Source organism: Mercenaria mercenaria, chromosome 2 (assembly GCF_021730395.1).
Source record: "Mercenaria mercenaria strain notata chromosome 2, MADL_Memer_1, whole genome shotgun sequence".
Classification (NCBI taxonomy): domain Eukaryota; kingdom Metazoa; phylum Mollusca; class Bivalvia; order Venerida; family Veneridae; genus Mercenaria; species Mercenaria mercenaria.
In genome coordinates, this window is record NC_069362.1 from 109,520,972 (window position 1) to 109,539,718 (window position 18,747).

The following is an 18,747-nucleotide window of genomic DNA, read 5'->3' on the forward strand; positions in this document are numbered from 1 at the left end:
GGCAGATTTGGCTAGTTATCGAACTTGGTCGAGGACTTATTGGCAAACACATTTTGTTCAAGTTTGGTTAAGATCGGATGAGAAATGTTTGACTTAGAGTGCAGACAAGATTTGTGACAGACACACAGACAAACAGACAAACACACACACACACAGACAGGAGTAAATCAATATGTCTCCCACACCACTGTGTGGTGGGAGACATAACTGTGCTGTCCCTACTTTTGAACACCATTTCTTAGGCAGGACCTATATTCTAACTTGAGAAAATAGGATTTAAGAATAGTGAATTATAGAACTAACCAAAATTCTCTTTAAATACACCTTGCCAAAAGTTATAGAACATTTTGCAGAATACCAGCAGTGGTCATTAAATCCTAAGTATGTGACACACTTTTATAACATACATCCTCATTTAAAATTTGAGGTTGGATTTTTTTTTTATCAGATTCAAGCCTTAACAAGAGGGTTTTATGAATGCAGGATCTGTCTAGCTACAAGAACATTTTTACTTACATAAAGTCTGATCCTCTTTCCAACATCAGCTTCCAAGATCCAGGTTTTCTCTGTGAAATCAGTAACTGATCCAGTCTGGAATGATCCTGTTTCTTCCTCCAGGTGTAGGTACCATTTTCCAAGGTCAGCTATATTTCAATAAAACATAGTGTTTAATCTACTGTCTCATGGCTTGAAAGTTGTTACACAACCAGGGATTCATGCTATAGTATTAATTTGGATAGGTATGGTCTATGCGGGGCTTGAGAAATTACTCATTCCTTTGTAAATATGAGTAGAAAGCTATTTTGAGTGAGTGGAACTTGTAGAGTACTTGTCCAGCAGGACAAATGCAATTTTTTGACCGAAGTAAAATAAATTCATTTTAAACATTATTTAGCTGTGCAGAAGCTGGATAGCTAAATGATCTAAAAATGAAGTTGACATATTGTTTGCAACTCAACAATCTGTTCCATTTTGTTATGTTCTGCAGTATGATCGCATTAGCTAGATGCTTGATAGTCTAGCACTAAACTCCAATATGTACTAATTTTAACAGACCATAAAATATAAGCTGTCTATAAAAATTGTTTTTTTGTGTGTGAAATTATAGCAGGATGAATGAAAAGTCAAGGCACTCATTCTGCAAGACGCCTTGCTTTTAAAGAATTAATCAAGCCTTGATTTGGCTTATACACATCAACTGGTTTATACAGATTAATTGGGCACATTATGGTCAATTTTTGTCAATATCATATTATTTTCTTGACAATTCCTAATTTGGAAAATAAAATTATCTCAAATATTTGACATAGGCTTGTATAGCTGGTTAACAGTCAAAGATTATATCTAATCCATTGCTCTTTCTTACCTCCCTTTATAGCTCTAACTGTATAAATTCATGCACAACAATGAAAATAGAGGATATTACATATTCTGAGTACTTTTTCATAGTTATTGAACGAAATAATAAAATTTGAGGAAGTGTCTGCAAAATTCAAACAATATAAATAGTGAGATACTTACGGCAGTTGTTTTCATCTCTTTCATCTGCGCACTCAGGTAATCCATTACAGACCTGCTCACTTGGAATACATTTTGCTAAGTCACATAGAGTATAACCTGGAAGAAAAGCACAAAACATGATCTCCTTAGAAACCAACAAACTTTCCAATCTTGTTTATTGTTACAGAACTGGCAGTCAACTGATTTCCATCTACTAGGACTTAGTTATAACTGACAACTTCCACAGGGCTCTTGTGTCAACAGTCACAAAAACAACATAGGACAAGGAAAATTTAGAGAATATTTTTCCAGTGTTCTCCGAATCAAGTATATATACCCAGCATATCATTCTTGCTACATGTAAATGACACGTATCTCATTGAAATATGTACAAATTTGCTATATGAGAATTAGGTGTTCGGGATCAGTAAAAATTTCCAAGTTGATTATCAGTATAAAATTATAAGTCTATGATGCAAAGACCTTGATTTATATATATATAATCGCATATATTGCATAGTGTCAAACTGATCCAGCAGATATTTTGGATTTTAAGAATGCCATAATGCTGATATTTTAATGATCTTTATTATTATAATACCAGATTTACATAGCGCCCTTTTCATGTAAACATGTAAAGCACTTTACATAGCGCAAACTTAGCTGCTCAGGGCACTAAATTCATCCTCTACTAGTAAAGACACACAACAATCTGACCAGAGAGACAGAATATGATAAAGTTTTCCAGACCAGAGAGAGAGAGAAATCCTTTTTAGATACAAGCCTGTCTGGCTAACTTAGCTTAGCTCTTTGCAAATAGACAGTCTGGTTCTTTAACATGCCTGGTGTATAACACCCATACATGTAAAGCCGTCTTTCCTGGGAAGAACCAGTACAGGCCTCTTAGTTAGATGGGAGAAACTCAAGAGTATCTCAGAAATTTCCAGTGCCTGGACTGGGATTGGAACCCCGAACCTCTGGACTGACAGTCAAGAGTGTTACCACTAGATCACCGAGCCACCTTTGATATATTATAATAATAAATTTTAATGGTCTGAGACTAGTTTGGTGTAATAATCGGTCAAATTAAAAACAATTTTGTGCAAAAATAAATAAAGATTGCAGTACTGTCACTGGAATAGGTTCAAGACACAAGATCTAGCCAGCTGGATTAATTTTGAGTCAAGATGTCAGAATAAAATTTTGTTAATGATGTACTTTCTCGAACTTTTGTTTAGATTCAAATCAATGATATTATCGATTCTATAATACCAGCATAATCATCACTAATAAGAACCATTAAGGAAGAAGAAAACTTCATACATGAACATTCAACATAAAATTTCATTGTTAACCGAAATTTTTATCACTAAATTGGGTTACACTTCAACAAAATTGGGGTTACAAATGGATAAGGCTTATCAGTGAAGTAACAAACCCAGGAATGCGTATGTTGTCATACATAAACATGCACCTGACTTTTTTAACCTTTACCCTGCTAAATTTCTAAAATGGACTGGTCCATCATTCAATTTGGGCAGTACTACTTCTTATTCAAAGGGGTGTTTGCTGAAAATTTCTGGACTGAATACCGAATAGTGCAGACCATGATCAGCCTGCACAGATGTGCATGCATGTCCCTGCTGATCTTGGTTTGCACTGGTTGCCACAAAACCACTTAAGGTTAATTATAACAAAGAGCTATAAAAATAAATAGATTGGCAACTTGAAAGGCATATAGAGCAAATCTCGCCAACCTCCCGTGACAAAAAAACGAGATCTCGTTTACCGGAAGTGGCGCTTTCTCCACGCGTCATTTTGTTTGCGAAAGCAATTATTCATCGGTAAAATAATTATCACCGTATGACCACGCTTCTTTCGATGGCAAAAAAAACGTGTACCGTTTCACATTAAACTAATTTTGTTTTAGAAGTTAACGTGTATTTTAAATGTAGTTTTAAAGGTACACATTGTAACACCATGCTCGCTGATGTTTGTTTTTAGTAAGATAACGCCGAATCACGCTATGACACGAGCTCACGCGAGATTACAGCCAGTTGCCATTCTGTGTATTTTATACTTCTTTGATTATAGCAAAGGATGCAGGAATTTATATAAAACAGATGCTGTGTCATGTTCAAGTACCATTTAGGAATTTTGTTACTTAACATTAAAAATAATTGAAAACACACCATCTTCAAAATTAAATATAAAAACATGACAGTTTGTCATGCATTATAATTTTTAAATGACTGGAATACTGATAGTATCAGCAATTTCATACTTCAGTTATTTTTAGATTCATTGGTTATAACTGGTTATAATTGTGTATGATATTATTGCATTATGACAGCTTCTATATGTATTCTGAAGAAATTTTCTATTTAATTTAAACTTTTATTTGATGAATAGAAAGTTCTCTTAAACTTGTGGCTGTGAAATTATAAAACTGACTTTCAGAATCCAATTTTCCACTTGTAAATTTCAAGACAGCGAAATTCAAAATTGTGTACAAAGAGAACAAATCACTGCTTGTGCTGCATTCAGACTGAGCTCCATATACTCAGTTATATAATTTTCCATGTACTGTGAAACATCCAATCAAATGACTAAAATCTATAATCAGTATTAATTCTGAGGATCGAAGTTACTAGAATCAAACTGATAATCTTCATGCAAGGAGATTAAAAGCCCTTTATTAACCCGTCATTTATTTAATGTTTTTCAGTGAATTACAGGTATATTACAGAGATATATATATGTTATTGTCACAGTGAAAAATTATCAGATATATTTTTCACTGGTAAGAAACTATAAAATTGGTAAATTTAGTCAAAACATATACAACAGAAAAGAAAACTTGTTTGTTTTAGACGCAAGATCAAAATACCTTTCACTCAAGAAACTCCATATCTTACATTTTCACTCATGGCTATGCCACTCGTGAAAATTATGCATCTGGTGTTCACTCATCAAAGATATTTAAGTCTTACACTGAAATATTTTTTTTTAGTAACAAATATCCTCTAAATCCCTGTGCCATTTCACCTCTTGTAATAGATTTACAAAGTCTATTGAGATTAAGAAATCTGTAGTAATGCTTATTTCTTTCTTCATACTGACACTGACATTTTTTCAGAATCTCGGCTCATCTCAGAGTCAGAGATATGAGATACTGTAATTTTTTTTTTCAGAACTTGCTATTATTTCAAGAGGATAATATTGCAGAGATATTTATCTTAAAGGACTCTAATGACTGATATCAGTCTACTCTTGTGACAGAAGGGTGTGTGTTTTTTTTTTCTTTCAAATAAGCCAACACAGTTTGTCAGAGAGTAAAGGAGCAGAACCCACCAGCACTTATCTATTAAAAAGATTTCCAGCAAAAGCAGTTTGAAAGACCAAACATATCCCTCCACAAGTTGTTTTCATAGCCCAAATTTACTTTTATTTTAACGTTTTACTTTTTTCATAACCTTAACTGACCTTTTTTAACGCACAAAATATTCAGCTCTGCAGCAGAGATCTGGCTGCCGAGTGTCAGAAAGACAGGATAAGAACTCAATGAAGTCAACAGCAAAACCTTATGTAAAGATGAGAAAGACACTCTACAGTTCCCTACCTTCCATGCAGGCTCTGTATTTGCAAACAAATGGTAAGTTCTTGTTTTCATCATATATCATTACTTCCTTCACTGGATCAACAGCACTGGCATTACCGATGCCCTGATCTGGCTGTTTGAGACCCCATCTTGGAATGTTCTCCAGTGGTACTTCTCCTTCTCCAATCTTCCATTTTCCATCATCATCATCCTTATGTAATCCTGAAAAAGGAAACATAAGAAAACCTATTAACTTTTATTAGTTGCCTGCACAAATTTAATGATTTCCCTTCAAGGTCACACTGACCTGTCACCATGAACTTTTGACCTACTGACACAAAAATAATACAGGTCATCTACAGTCCACAGGCACTTTGATGGTAATATGCCTATGTGCTCTCAAGTTACTGACTGGAGACCATCTGAAGTCTCAAAGTCACTGATAACTTGATATTTGATCTATTGAACTCAAAACCATAAGGTTATCCGTCATAGTATGAAGGCTAACTGTAATATTGACCTAATGAAAAATCTTACTATAAAGTTTGACAGATGAAGGCCTAAGAATATTACAGTTGTTTATAGGAAACAAAATGGTCTGCTGTTTCTGTTTGGACAGACCAACAAACTGCCATAAGCAAAACAATAAACAACCTTAAAGGAAGGTGATTGGGGTTGGTGGGTGTGGCATCAAAACAGGAATACAAGACTTATTCCATATCAGCTGCGCCATGGGAAAACCAACATAGTGGCTTTGCGACCAGCATGGATCCAGACCAGCCTGCGCATCCGCGCAGTCTGGTCAGGATCCATGCTGTTCGCTTTTATAGCCTACTGCAATTACAGAAACCTTTAGTGAACAGCATGGATCCTGACCAGACTGCGCGGATGCGCAGGCTGGTCTGGATCCATGCTGGTCACAAAGCCCCTATGTTGGTTTTCTCATGGCATGGCTCATATATCAAATAATCAAAACATACCAAACCAAATTGTCTTAGGCAGCAAACCAGCAACAAAATCGTGGTACTCTATTTCATTCTCAGGATAATACAGAAGACCTCCTTGTCTGAAATTAAACAAAAAAACATGTGTTGTTAATTCATGCATTTCTTTCAAACAGTGTGACTTCCGTCATCACAGTCATGCAACGCTGCTGCAGCTTTAAGGCATTTCGCCTGGCGGGGATAACTTTTATATATATTGTCTTGTAACTTCTGGAACATGGTGTGGTGAAAGAGAGGGGGTTTGCACATAAATTAACTGGTTTAAGCTCCCAAGTAATATTATGTCATTGACCGTTTTAAGGCATATAATCACTGTGTTTTTTTTGTAACTGTTGTCCCATTGTTATACATGAACATGCATAGGCTAGAGTTTTGTTTTGGGAAGGTGCATTCTGTAAATGTTGCTTATCCTAATGGATCTTTGTACTTATTTGTACCAACAACACATTGTTTTCAAATATCCAAAAATATTGTGCAGCATGTTGTAAACCTTTGCAATGCTTTTGAAATAATGTACAACATTTTTCTTGCTTTTTTAACATTATCTAACACTTATTTTCATCCCCTTGGTCATTTTTCAGTATCATATAAACATTCAATACCTAACTTGGTGGAAATGTTCATGTTAAAAAAAATCATCCCATCTGTGGGAAAGTAGCTTCATGTTTTAAAGATATAGGAAATAGCTTGAGAAAAAAATCAAGCAACCAGCAGGTACAGCTCGTTTAAATGGGTCAAATGTGTTGTTGCACAGTACTTATAAAATAGACCGGTTTATAGGTTGGTCAGGGCTACAATATGTATTGTACAAATGTATTTTGCCATTGAAATATTTCTATAAAATGCTTCTTCCCCTTCCATTTGGATCCGTCCATGTTTATAAACACGTTTGTTTATTTTATGGACTGTATGCACAACTGTTTGAGACAAACAAAAGGTTAGATCAATAAAAGTGCTCTTAAATGTTGAAGTTTGAAAGGAGTGCTGAATGTTCAAAGCAGGAAGTTTTACTACTTTAATAAATGCCACTGAAGTGAATCAATTTTCAATCAAGCATATAAACATAATAATTTTGTCACCTCATTGCAAAAATCATTTAACTATTTACTTTTCCATGTTCAAGCTTTATCTAAACATGACAGATATGCACTATGTAATAAACTAAAGGCCATTTGCAACTCAAAAACCCTATCCATGTTTAGAATAATCTACAAAAAATGTATTAAACTGAGTTAATACAAGTTTCTTACTTTGTATACTTATTGAGTTTTGTAAGTAAGCTCAATTAAAGTATACTTGTTCCTAGTCAAAGGTTATGTCCAGCTCTGGAGGGACCAAGACTGATGTTTATCTTAATTGATACATTTAAAGATATGTGTATTAGTGACACTTTGTGTGTGAATTGCCTAAGGGTGTATTTTAGTTAATAAATTTCCTGTACAATGTAAGATTTAAATCATTTTAACCTTTAGCCTGTTGGCGGCAAGTAATATTGCCTTTGCGACCAGTGCAGACCAAGATCAGCCTGATCATGGTCTACACCGTTCGCTATTCAGTCCGTAAATTTTCAGTTTTATTATTATTTAAATTAAATTATTCTTTGAATAATAAGTGGAACTGCCCAAATTGAATGATGGACCAGTCCATTTTAGAAATTTAGCAAGGTAAAGGTTAAGTAAATTTTCTACAGCAGACTAAGGCCCAATAGGGGTAAGTAGCCAAATTTCGAGTGTTTGGGCCTACCAACTGGGTGACACTTGTCTGACACAGGCCAGACAGGCCAATGAATAAAAAGAATTGCAATTTACGAAGATTAGAGGGAAGGAACCATAACATTGCAACAATATTCTTAACTGACTTAGCAGTGACCTCCACTACATGTTGAAGACGTAACTAGTATTTTTCACCACATTTTTTTTGTTTCTTTTTTACTTGAGGTGACAATAGGGCCAAAGTGACAATCCTGAAAATAAGCAAGGGTTTTTAGGGCCGCAGAACCCCTGCTGGGTCAAGGGTAGGAGTACCTGTATGGGGCAATGGAAAAGCACCCTAACCAAAATGCATTTTAAGCTCGATTCGATCTACAAAATTTTTAATGTTCCATTTATGTTTTTCTAAAGATTCTATCTATAAAGAGCTGTCCATAGGACAGCTAATGCTCGACTATTCGAATTGTTTTCCAAAAAGCAGGAATATTATCCTAAACGTTAAAATATCTATAGAGTTTCAATCCAGTATCTGCATTAGTTTTGGAGATAGTAACTTGCATGTAACACTTTAACCAGAAGTTTTTTAAGTTAAAAACGTGACATAATTTTGCAAAATACAAGTCAGAGTTATGGGACTTGATGCCATAGCCCATAACCTGGTTTTATAAACCCTAGGAAACCTATGAAGTTTCAATTCAATATTTGCATTAGTTTTTGAGATATTAACTTGCATGCTTGCAAAGCTTTAACCAGGCTTTTCTAAGTGCAAAAGGGGGCATAATTTGCCCTAACTATATAAGATATGGGACTTGATCCTTTGAGGTTGGTTATTGACCTAGAAAAAGAAAAAAGTAAAGTTTAAAGCTGCTTTAAATAATAGCTATATGTTCTTGCATGCAAAACTTGAACCAGGATTTTCTAAGTCCAAAAGGGGGCATAATTTGGCCAAAATGCATGTCTGAGGTATGGGACTTGACGCTATCACCTAGTTTTATAACCCCTAAGACACCTGTGAAGTTTCAATTCAATATCTGCATTAGTTTTGGAGATAGTAACTTGCAACTTGCATGCAAAACTTTAACCAAAGTGGGACATAATTTGGCCAAAATACATATCAGAGTTATGGGATTTGACCCAGTGAGGTTGGTAATTGGTAATTGATCTCAGGAAAAGAATAAATAACTTTCAAAGCTATATGCCTTTAAATGATTGATATACGTACTTGCATGCAAAACTTTAGCCAAGGTTTGACGCCGACACTGACGCCAGAGTGAGTACAACAGCTTAATTGGTCTATTTTTCTAATAGTTGAGCTAAAAATTCATTTAAGAGTTACCTGTAGGTCCAGGTTTTGGAAAAATAAACTGAACACCACCAAATCATAGAAAGAAAGATTTGTTTTACATGAATATTAAACAGCATATAAAACATGTATATTAGTCTATAAAAGCATCATCAATTTACTCATACTTATGTATATGAACTCTCGAAAGGGACTGCAAGAAGGGGCCACACTTCTGGACAGTTCAACGCCTTAAAAACTCACCATTTTTAAAGAAATGTTACATGTCTTCGTTTTGATGCAATTGCAATAATGTCCCAGTGCTTAAACTTCGCATAACTAGGTTAAACGTCGTTTTGAACAACTGTTTACTTTTCATTGCAAATGACATTCTGTATTAAAGGGGGACAAATTTTGAGAGTATCCAAAAGTAACGGAAAGGTAGGATTAATTCATTTACCAAACATTTCTGTAATTTGGTGATATACTGCTAAACCTAAAGTTAATTATTTGTACCATTTGGTGTAGCGGTTCTCGTATCGGGTGGCCTCGGTAGCTCAATTGGTAGAGCGTTGGCACGGTAAGCCAAAAGTCCGAGGTTCGAGTCCCGGTCGAGGCTGCACAAATTGCAGATTGAAATGTCTGCGTCTTGGCCCAAATCGCAGCAGAATATTGTCTAATAGGTCTAGACAGTCTAATGGTCAACGAATTTTCCCGTATAGATCTACATTTTATGTATGTTTATTAATTTAATATTCAAAGATTGAGGTCGTACGTTTACTCACTTGCGTGTGCATTTTCCAGACAAAATTGAACTAGGGCTATCAGCATATTTTTTATTACCGAATGTTATAGAATCTACTCGTCACGAAGATTCCGTGCCGGAAGATCGGACAGAACTACATTTCTCACGTGCTTGAATTAATGAATTAATGCGTAAATTCATGCACTACTATATAATAAAATAGTGCTTAAGGAGGAACCACACTATAACTTTTTTTCAGAGCCCACGTTATTGACTGGTACCAACAAAAACTGGAGGATATTTCTGATTTAGATCTGTGTGTATTTTTACGTTTAATGTATCAGTGACGTTTCCATGACGTCGCAAACATGACCACTTCGCGCACTTTTGACGTCAGATATACGGGGACAAAATCTGCCTTGAAATTATTGTACCGGCAATATTTTTTGACGTAAACCCATGAATAATACATGAAATGAAAGCTGACATGAAACTCCAGACGATGATTTAATCGGAATTGCTCTACGTTTTCGCGTAATAAAATGAGAGCCAAAAAACGAGTTTTCTTTTTACTTAAATTTTCCACAAAAAATAGCTTCGCTCAGCATTAAAAAAAATCCATCCGTAATTTTTTTACCAAAATTGAATATGTTTTACACTAATACGTCCTGTAAATATGTAGTAAAAACCAGAAAGTTTTACCGTGCCGTTTTGTGGCTATAAGAAATTTTTAAGCATCACTACAGTAACAGTTTTCGACGCTGAAAAAAATGACGTGAATGTGAAGATATGGCCCTTAAGGTTAGGCAAAAAAAGTTTGTTTCTGGTAACATGCTAAACAAATAGGGTAGGTAGCTAAAGTGCCGCCAGTTTTTATTTACACGTTTACAATCAACTATAATAAATTTTTATTTAATGATGATTTAATCGGAATTGCTCTACGCTTTCGCGTAATAAAATGAGAGCCAAAAAACGAGTTTTGTTTTTACTTAAATTTTTTTCACAAGCATATCTTCGCTCAGCGTTAAAAAATATCCATCCGTATTTTTTTTACCAAAATAGAATATGTTTTACATTAATACGTCCTGTAAATATATAGTAAAAAACAGAAAGTTTTCCCGTGCCGTTTTGTGGCTATAAGAACTTTTTAAACATCACTACAGTAACATTTTTCGACGCTGAAAAAAATGACGTGAATGTGGAGATATGGCCCTTAATGTTAGGCAAAAAAAGTTTGTTTCTGGTAACATGCTAAAAACATAGGGTAGGTAGCTAAAGTGCCGCCAGTTTTTATTTACACAATTACAATTAACTGTAATATATTTATTATTAGGTATAAGGCCATGTCACGGCTACGAAGTAGGTTCGAAGTGGCTTTTCTGACCATGTCTGGAAGGTTTTCAACCCAGTTGGGTTCCTTTTGACCTGAACTTGTACCCTTTTAATACATGGTCGACTAGGTATGGGTCCTGGCTACGAATTAAGACCATGTTCGAAAACCTGGGTGAGCCATATGTGTCAGGGGAGGTAATACATGGAGGAATAGTATTGTATTAAATTCATACATATGAATTTCAGCTGATAATGACACTATGTAAGATTTTGACCCTTGTTCGAGTCTCTACAGCCCAGGTACCTACCTATACCATATATGAATATGTTTGTAAATGTCTTAGCTTTACATTTAATCTACTTACAAGTTCATTTGATGCCATCAGAGCTCAGGACAGGTATCAGAAAATGACCAAACTTGTTATTTGCAGTAGGGTGCTGGCCAAGCCTAAGCTCGCCCGTCCCGGGGAGCCGTGAGAATTGCTCCAATGGCGTCATTGGTGCTCCAATGGCGTCATTGGACTCAGTGATGGTAGTGCTTGAATTTTTTAGGACTGCTCTGAAAAGTTCATATTTTGAGAATATTACCAGAATTTGACCTATGACCTTGACCCCTAGTCGACCGGGTTCGAACCTGACGTGGCCTGTTTTCTCTAGGTACTTGCTTGCCCTTCGCAACAAGGTATCATTTATTATAATCGGACATCAGGTTATGAAGCTATGACTCCTCTGACAAGGCCAGCCCCTCTATTTAATATATGAAAGAAGTATGCATATCTTCACGAAAAATGATACATTTTGAGACGGTCCTCCGACGAAACCGTCGGCGATAAAAATATACAAATTACATATCTGCTCAGACAATGTTTAGATATAATTTATAAAAGTTAATTCATTAAAATATCTTGTGTTTGGAACATTCTACAATTATGTGAAGTTAATGAAAAACTCTGCCTTTTACCGTACGGAAAAGTACGGAAATACAGCTTTTATCCTATATTACGTACAGACGGACGAAAAGATGTTGTCTTTTTTGTCACAAACTTTCAAATTTTGTCACATTCTGTCAAAACAAGTTTTAATTTGCAGTTATTTCGCCAAAGTAAATATTTTATAAGCACTTTTTCCTTATTTTACGGCAAATATTTTAAGCCAAAAATGGCAAAGTTCAGCAAATGTTCCCGACGGCGTGCTCATCGGAGAAGACAATTGTTTTTCATATTCGATTAGACAAGATTTCCAGCTACTTTTTAAAAGAAATTTCAGTTTGATATCTTATTCTTAACGCATTTTATAATAAAAAGAAATTGATGAATTTTTCGAAAAAAAATGCGACCAAGATTAGCGTTATACGATCCCTATAGCAAGTCTACAGATCGTACTGACGGACAAAACTTACCTTAAACTATTTATTTCCATAGAAATAATTGATATTCGCCAAAACGTGTTACTTAAGAGCCTTAGTTGATGTAAAATATTTCTTCACAAAAATAAAGTGTATTCTCGTAATGTTTTTGCTTTTTAACTCCCTGGGGCTGAAATGCGACTATAGGCGTTATATTTTCTACCCCTGTAGCGTCGATATGCGACTATACGCGCGTTATCAGGACTCCCCAGGACGGCGATTGACGAGTATAGTCGCGGCACCGAGATCATGATGATTGCGATAAGTACTTGTTAATTTTTGATAATCTTGACAAAAGAAAAATTACTTTGCATACTGGCTATTATTTCTTTGATGTAATAATTACTAGTTGTACTAATAATTAGTTCCCTTGTTAAAATAAATGTCTGTAACTATGCGGTAATGTTAATGAAATAAAAAGACGATCTCCGCTGTGTTTCGTTCATACTGTATTTCAAAAGAGTAAAATAATGTCGTCGGCCAGAGATCTTTCTTAAAATGATGAAAATATTTATTTATTATTATGCTGATTCTGAAATATTAGTTCCGTCGGATGATGATTCCGACGATGCGATTCCATTATCAGATAAATGAATGGTCGTAAAATGTTAAGTTTTAGAAGGCTGAAATATTGGTACACTTACATTACATACGATACAAATGGATAAAAAAATAACACAACAAAGCATGTTTCATAAAATACAAAAAAGTATATGTAAATAAACGCATGTTTGTAACTTTAATAATTATTCAAAGATGGATGTAAATATTACAACTTAACTGTCTCAGCGCGTGACACACAACAATTGTGTACATGTTTAGAAATAGATTATGCATCAAAATAAACCACTGATATTCACACAAAAACGGGTGTTAATTTATGTAATGCTGATGTAAATATTCAGTGTTAATGATGCATTTCTATTTATGGGAATTTAATGTTCAAATATCTATTAAACGCAGTAGCTGTGTTAAAATTATGAATAATTTCGAAGTGAAAATTTCAATGTATATTTCAGTTTACACCCAAGTTAATCATGTTTCCCTGCATGATTTCAATTGACTGTATGCGAGTGTGATTATGATAAGGTTAGATAATGTTCTTCGACGTCAGGTGGTAATTCTTATCCCGCCGCAGCAGGTATGTTACGATATCGATGGCACCCATGTTCGAGCCTGGACGACCCTTGGGGTCGGGTTTGAGCCTTGCGCTATACCTTTATGAAATAGTTCTTGAATAGTTCTACAAATGAATGTAACTTTCATTAAGATATCTAGAGTAATATATTGTATACCTAGTAATAAAGAAGCGATAAAAATCGTAAAATATACGTCGAGAAATCCGTGCAGAACTTGCGCCATTATCTGAGTCTACATGTCTTTTTGACCACACCAAGCACGTGATCGCGATCGGCCAATTTGCTCTGAACAAATGTGTAATATTTTATGCTATTATAGACAAATTTGGTCATTTCTGTAAAATTACTATATAAATATGGTACGCTTTATACAAAGTATATAAAATATGTTAACTATTTGCGTTGTTAAATAGGCTCAGGTCTATAACTCTCTTTTGCGGAAAATGTATTAGCAATAATTTTGTATATGTTAGAAGTTTCAAATAATACATGTTTATTACCTTGCATAACTTCGCATATGACCACGCAGATAATGAGGTCACTGAAAGGAAATTTACACTAGTGTTTCCACTGATGTGATAATTATTCTTATCACTATAAACGAATGCCATAGTCTCAGCCTATTCTTTAATTAGTACTTATCCTCGCAGAAACTTAATATTTCCGTATTTTCTGGTCTGAACGGTAGATATTCGGATCTGGCAGTATGTTAACTAATGATAGTGTTACCGTCTGTGTGATTACACATTCCATAAAAGCTACCACAATTACTAAAAAAAAAAATGGGATAACTAATGTAATTTCACGTTTATCTGAACGTTGCGTAACTTGTCAATTCTTCAAAAACAATTTGAAACGGTGACGTCGAGAAAACGTAAATTTGTTGACCTAGTATCAACGCATTAAAACAGCTATTTACCTAAAAACGACACCGCAGAACTTTCTAAAATTTGACAGTTTTTCAGAAAACATACTAATGTAAAACATATTCAGTTTTAATAAAAAAATTGCGAATGGATATTTTTTTAATGCTGAGCGAAGCTATTTTTGTGGAAATTTTAAGTAAAAACAAAACTCGTTTTTTGGCTCTCATTTTATTAAGCGAAAACGTAGAGCAATTCCGATTAAATCATCATCAAATAAAAATCTATTATAGTTGATTGTAAATGTGTAAATAAAAACTGGCGGCACTTTAGCTACCTACCCTATTTGTTTAGCATGTTACCAGAAACAGACATTTATTGCCTAACCTTAACTCATTCTGCCCGCGCGACGCATTATTGCGTCGGCCGATTGTTATCTGTACACCGCGTGCCGCTTCTAGGCATTGTTGTTATCTACATCTGGAAACCGCACACCGAATACATGTGTCTTTAGGTATACAGACACTAAATAGCCTAAGCATAATGGCGGATTCAAATAGTTCTCAGTTTTTTTTTGCTGTAAGAAGGATTTTTCCTTGAAATCATTGCTATATATTGGCTGAAATCATATTGCATGCCTATACTTGACATACTGGTAGCATTTGCATGTTGAAAAAAGACTCCAAACTGATTTAACATGTGAAATTTATTCATACACCCCTACCCTAAATTGTGATTGTCATTTCAGTGTAAAAATTACGGTGTGTCCGTTTGACCAGAAATATTTTTCTTGCATCAAACATGACCCCTACTTTTCTTTGGATATTTTTACAGTATAAATGTTGCTCTACAAGAAAATATAAGTTAAAGAAATTTAAAATGGGTCTAGGTGTGTATTGCAGCATTGTGAAAACTTGTCATTTTATATAGAATATATAGTGGTGGCTATTTAGTGTGTTAAAACCCTTACAGTAATAGCTCTGAATTCTGCGTAACGCTTTCAGTTGTCACATTTCATTGGTCTTAAACAAAATCTTTTGGTTCTTTCTAACAAATTGGACCAATCAAAATATATTTGGTGCGTAACATTTTTAGAACATAAATAAAACCGGACATTGTGAAAAAATGAATGCTTTCGCTGAAGAAAGCTGTAAAAGCTACCGTCGTTCAAGCTATAATTTGTTTATTTTTTCGAAGCCTGAAAATTACTGATGATTTTTTATATGATCGAAACATGAAAAATATAAGTAAAAGATGAATAAATAAATAGATACCAACGAAGATTCACTGAGCAATGGCAATTGAAATTAACGCAACCCAAAAATATAAACTTTTTCGCTCGCCGCTATGCGGCAAATAATGCCATCTGCGGGATTAAACAATTTTACGGCTATATCGTTCTTACGTTTTATTACAATAAAATAATCATTAAATATTGTGCCAACATTTCATTCAAATCTGTCAAAATTTAGCGGAGATAAAAAACAAACCCCAGCTACGGAGCTAGAAAAGGCGTTGAGTATATTCTTTATAAGTACGGATCTAAACATTTGAGTGCGGAAAAAAAAAATGTAAATAATTGGGGATTGTTATAAAACACACTTCAGTAAAGACAGACGTACATAATTACTGCACAAAAATAACGTGCAGTCATCATACCGATCAAAATGCAAGAAAATCTCATAAAATTATTTTATATTTTCATACCGCGTGAACTTTGTCAAGTGACGATGCACATTGAAAGGAAAAGAACTAAAATATTTTCTTTTACATATAAGATTAAACTATCTTGCACTCATGCACACCAGACCTTTCATTTTTACCTATGCGATATGACAATGCTCATGTGTGTACGAAAAAGTAAAATCATCTTCGTGGGTATCTATTTAATATTTATTTATTTGTTGTTAAACTTCAAAACTGTCTCTTGATCTATAGAATAAACTGTTAATAATAACTCAATCAATTTGACACTATAGAAACTCTACAAAATTGTTTCAAAATTCAAATTTTCATAAAGTACATGTTTTCTAAAAATTAGTCCAAAATAATCTCATTTTCAGGCTAGTAGTTTCTGTCTAAAATAGTTGAAATATTTACTTATTTTCATTTTATTACATCTTCATATCAAATACATACACTACTTTTATGAGAAATAACTTTATTTTGATGCGTTTTGATTGCCTTAGTGCATATAACTGAGTAAAATCAGTGTTAGAAAATGACAATAATATGTATTTAAAATTATTTTTAAGAATTGTTCTTATTTGTTGTTTAAATCTGTGCATGATAAAATTTAGCATTTTATAAATGTTGTTTAGCCCAAACAAAATCTTACACAGCTGCATGAAATTAGCTTTGTTGTGTAGCTATTTCAATTTACTTACAAAGAGTGCAAATTCCATACCTATTAACACATATTTGATGTGATATGTCATTAATTAATAACAATATCCCAAGCAAAAAAACTACAAATTCAATGTTATCTCTCAAAACACCTCTAGGTATTCAGGGGCAGATTGGCTTATCAGCTTCCTAGGTGGCTGAAAGATAAATATCACCAGGGTAGAAGTGGAGATAACACTTTAGGACAGAATGAGTTAAGGGCCATATCTTCACATTCACGTCATTTTTTTCAGCGTCGAAAACTGTTACTGTAGTGATGCTTAAAAAGTTCTTATAGCCACAAAACGGCACGGTAAAACTTTCTGGTTTTTACTACATATTTACAGGACGTATTAGTGTAAAACATATTCAATTTTGGTAAAAAACTTACGGATGGATTTTTTTTTAATGCTGAGCGAAGCTATTTTTTGTGGAAAATTTAAGTAAAAAGAAAACTCGTTTTTTGGCTCTCATTTTATTACGCGAAAACGTAGAGCAATTCCGAGTAAATCATCGTCTGGAGTTTCATGTCAGCTTTCATTTCATGTATAATTTATGGGTTTACGTTAAAAAATATTGCCGGTACAATAATTTCAAGGCAGATTTTGTCCCCGTATATCTGACGTCAAAAGTGCGCGAAGTGGTCATGTTTGCGACGCCATGGAAACGTCACTGATGCATTAAACGTATAAATATACACAGATCTAAATCGGAAATATCTTCCAGTTTTTGTTGGTACCAGTCAATAACGTGGGCTCTGAAAAAAAGTTATAGTGTGGTTCCTCCTTAAAAGAAAATCATTTATTTTTATTTTATTTCATCTATTAATTGAAGAAGGCGGTATGCAAGAAAGAGAATCTAAAAGACTATCACTAGTTGAAGGTGCCGATAGAAATATCTGGCTCTCGGGTAACTGATTCGCGGTAACTCAGTAGCCGAGTTACCGTGTAACAGTTACCCGAGAGCTATCCGCACCTTCTACCGAGTGGCGACTGAACCTCGAGATTCACGTGCTTTTTGCCCGCCAAAAATCTTATAAGCACAAGCCTTTCTTTTGTAGTGGTAACGCATATTTTTCCGTGGAGTAGGCTACCAAGGAACGAAAACCGAAGGATTCTGCAGACGGTGCATTAGGAAAAGTATAGATCTAGACTGTAAAACATAAAATCATAGGAATATTACATACGCCCTTCTCTCCAATGGGTTTTAATTATGCTTTGTAAGGTTGTATGTTAACGATTTGATGTATTTTACAGCACGTAAAGTCTAAATGTGAATACACGTGTTCTCTCCTCAAAGCAACAATAACATCAATTTTTATAGCAATCAGGAAGGTCCAATACGTATCAGTCGTTCCAGATTTAATGTTTCCCGCAGCATATTACTGTATTGATTATATAAAAAAGAAGTTCTTATTTACGTTAATAAATGCACAAAATCAGCGGTCGCTAGGCAGAAATATGCAGTAATATTCTGTGAAAAACATTTACCATTGTATGATAGACCGCAACTAAAAAGAAGAAATCAATTCACCAATGTTGTCCTATAACTCCCGACTGTTTTTGGCGACCTTCGCCCAATGTCAGTCGTGCCTCCCGTCCTCAACGGATTTACATCGATCTCAAAATTGAACCTAGGAGCTTTTTTTAAAAAAAAAAAAAATCCGGGACCTTTTCACCCCTGTTTGAAAACTGGACAACCTACATGGAATGGACAATATCCGGTAGAGCCTAATAATATTTTGATAACCATTTAGAATGTTCAGATAGGTGGTCGGGAATC

The 18,747-nt window shown here is 34.5% G+C and overlaps 1 protein-coding gene across 4 annotated transcripts in view; it reads right to left on the bottom strand.

Annotated features, from left to right (window-relative positions):
• Nucleotides 1-18,747, bottom strand: part of LOC123564875 (uncharacterized) — a 531,225-nt gene that overhangs the window by 490,945 nt on the left and 21,533 nt on the right. For all 4 annotated transcript variants that reach the window (XR_008369995.1, XM_053537514.1, XM_053537515.1 and 1 more), the window contains exons 4-7: nucleotides 6,082-6,167; nucleotides 5,123-5,323; nucleotides 1,522-1,617; nucleotides 517-644 (exon numbers count right to left, since the gene is read on the bottom strand). Coding sequence is in view for 3 of the 4 variants with exons in the window: in XM_053537514.1 (XP_053393489.1) it covers nucleotides 517-644; nucleotides 1,522-1,617; nucleotides 5,123-5,323; nucleotides 6,082-6,167 (511 nt within the window). In the remaining variant the exon portion in view is untranslated. The remainder of the gene's footprint in view (nucleotides 1-516; nucleotides 645-1,521; nucleotides 1,618-5,122; nucleotides 5,324-6,081; nucleotides 6,168-18,747) is intronic.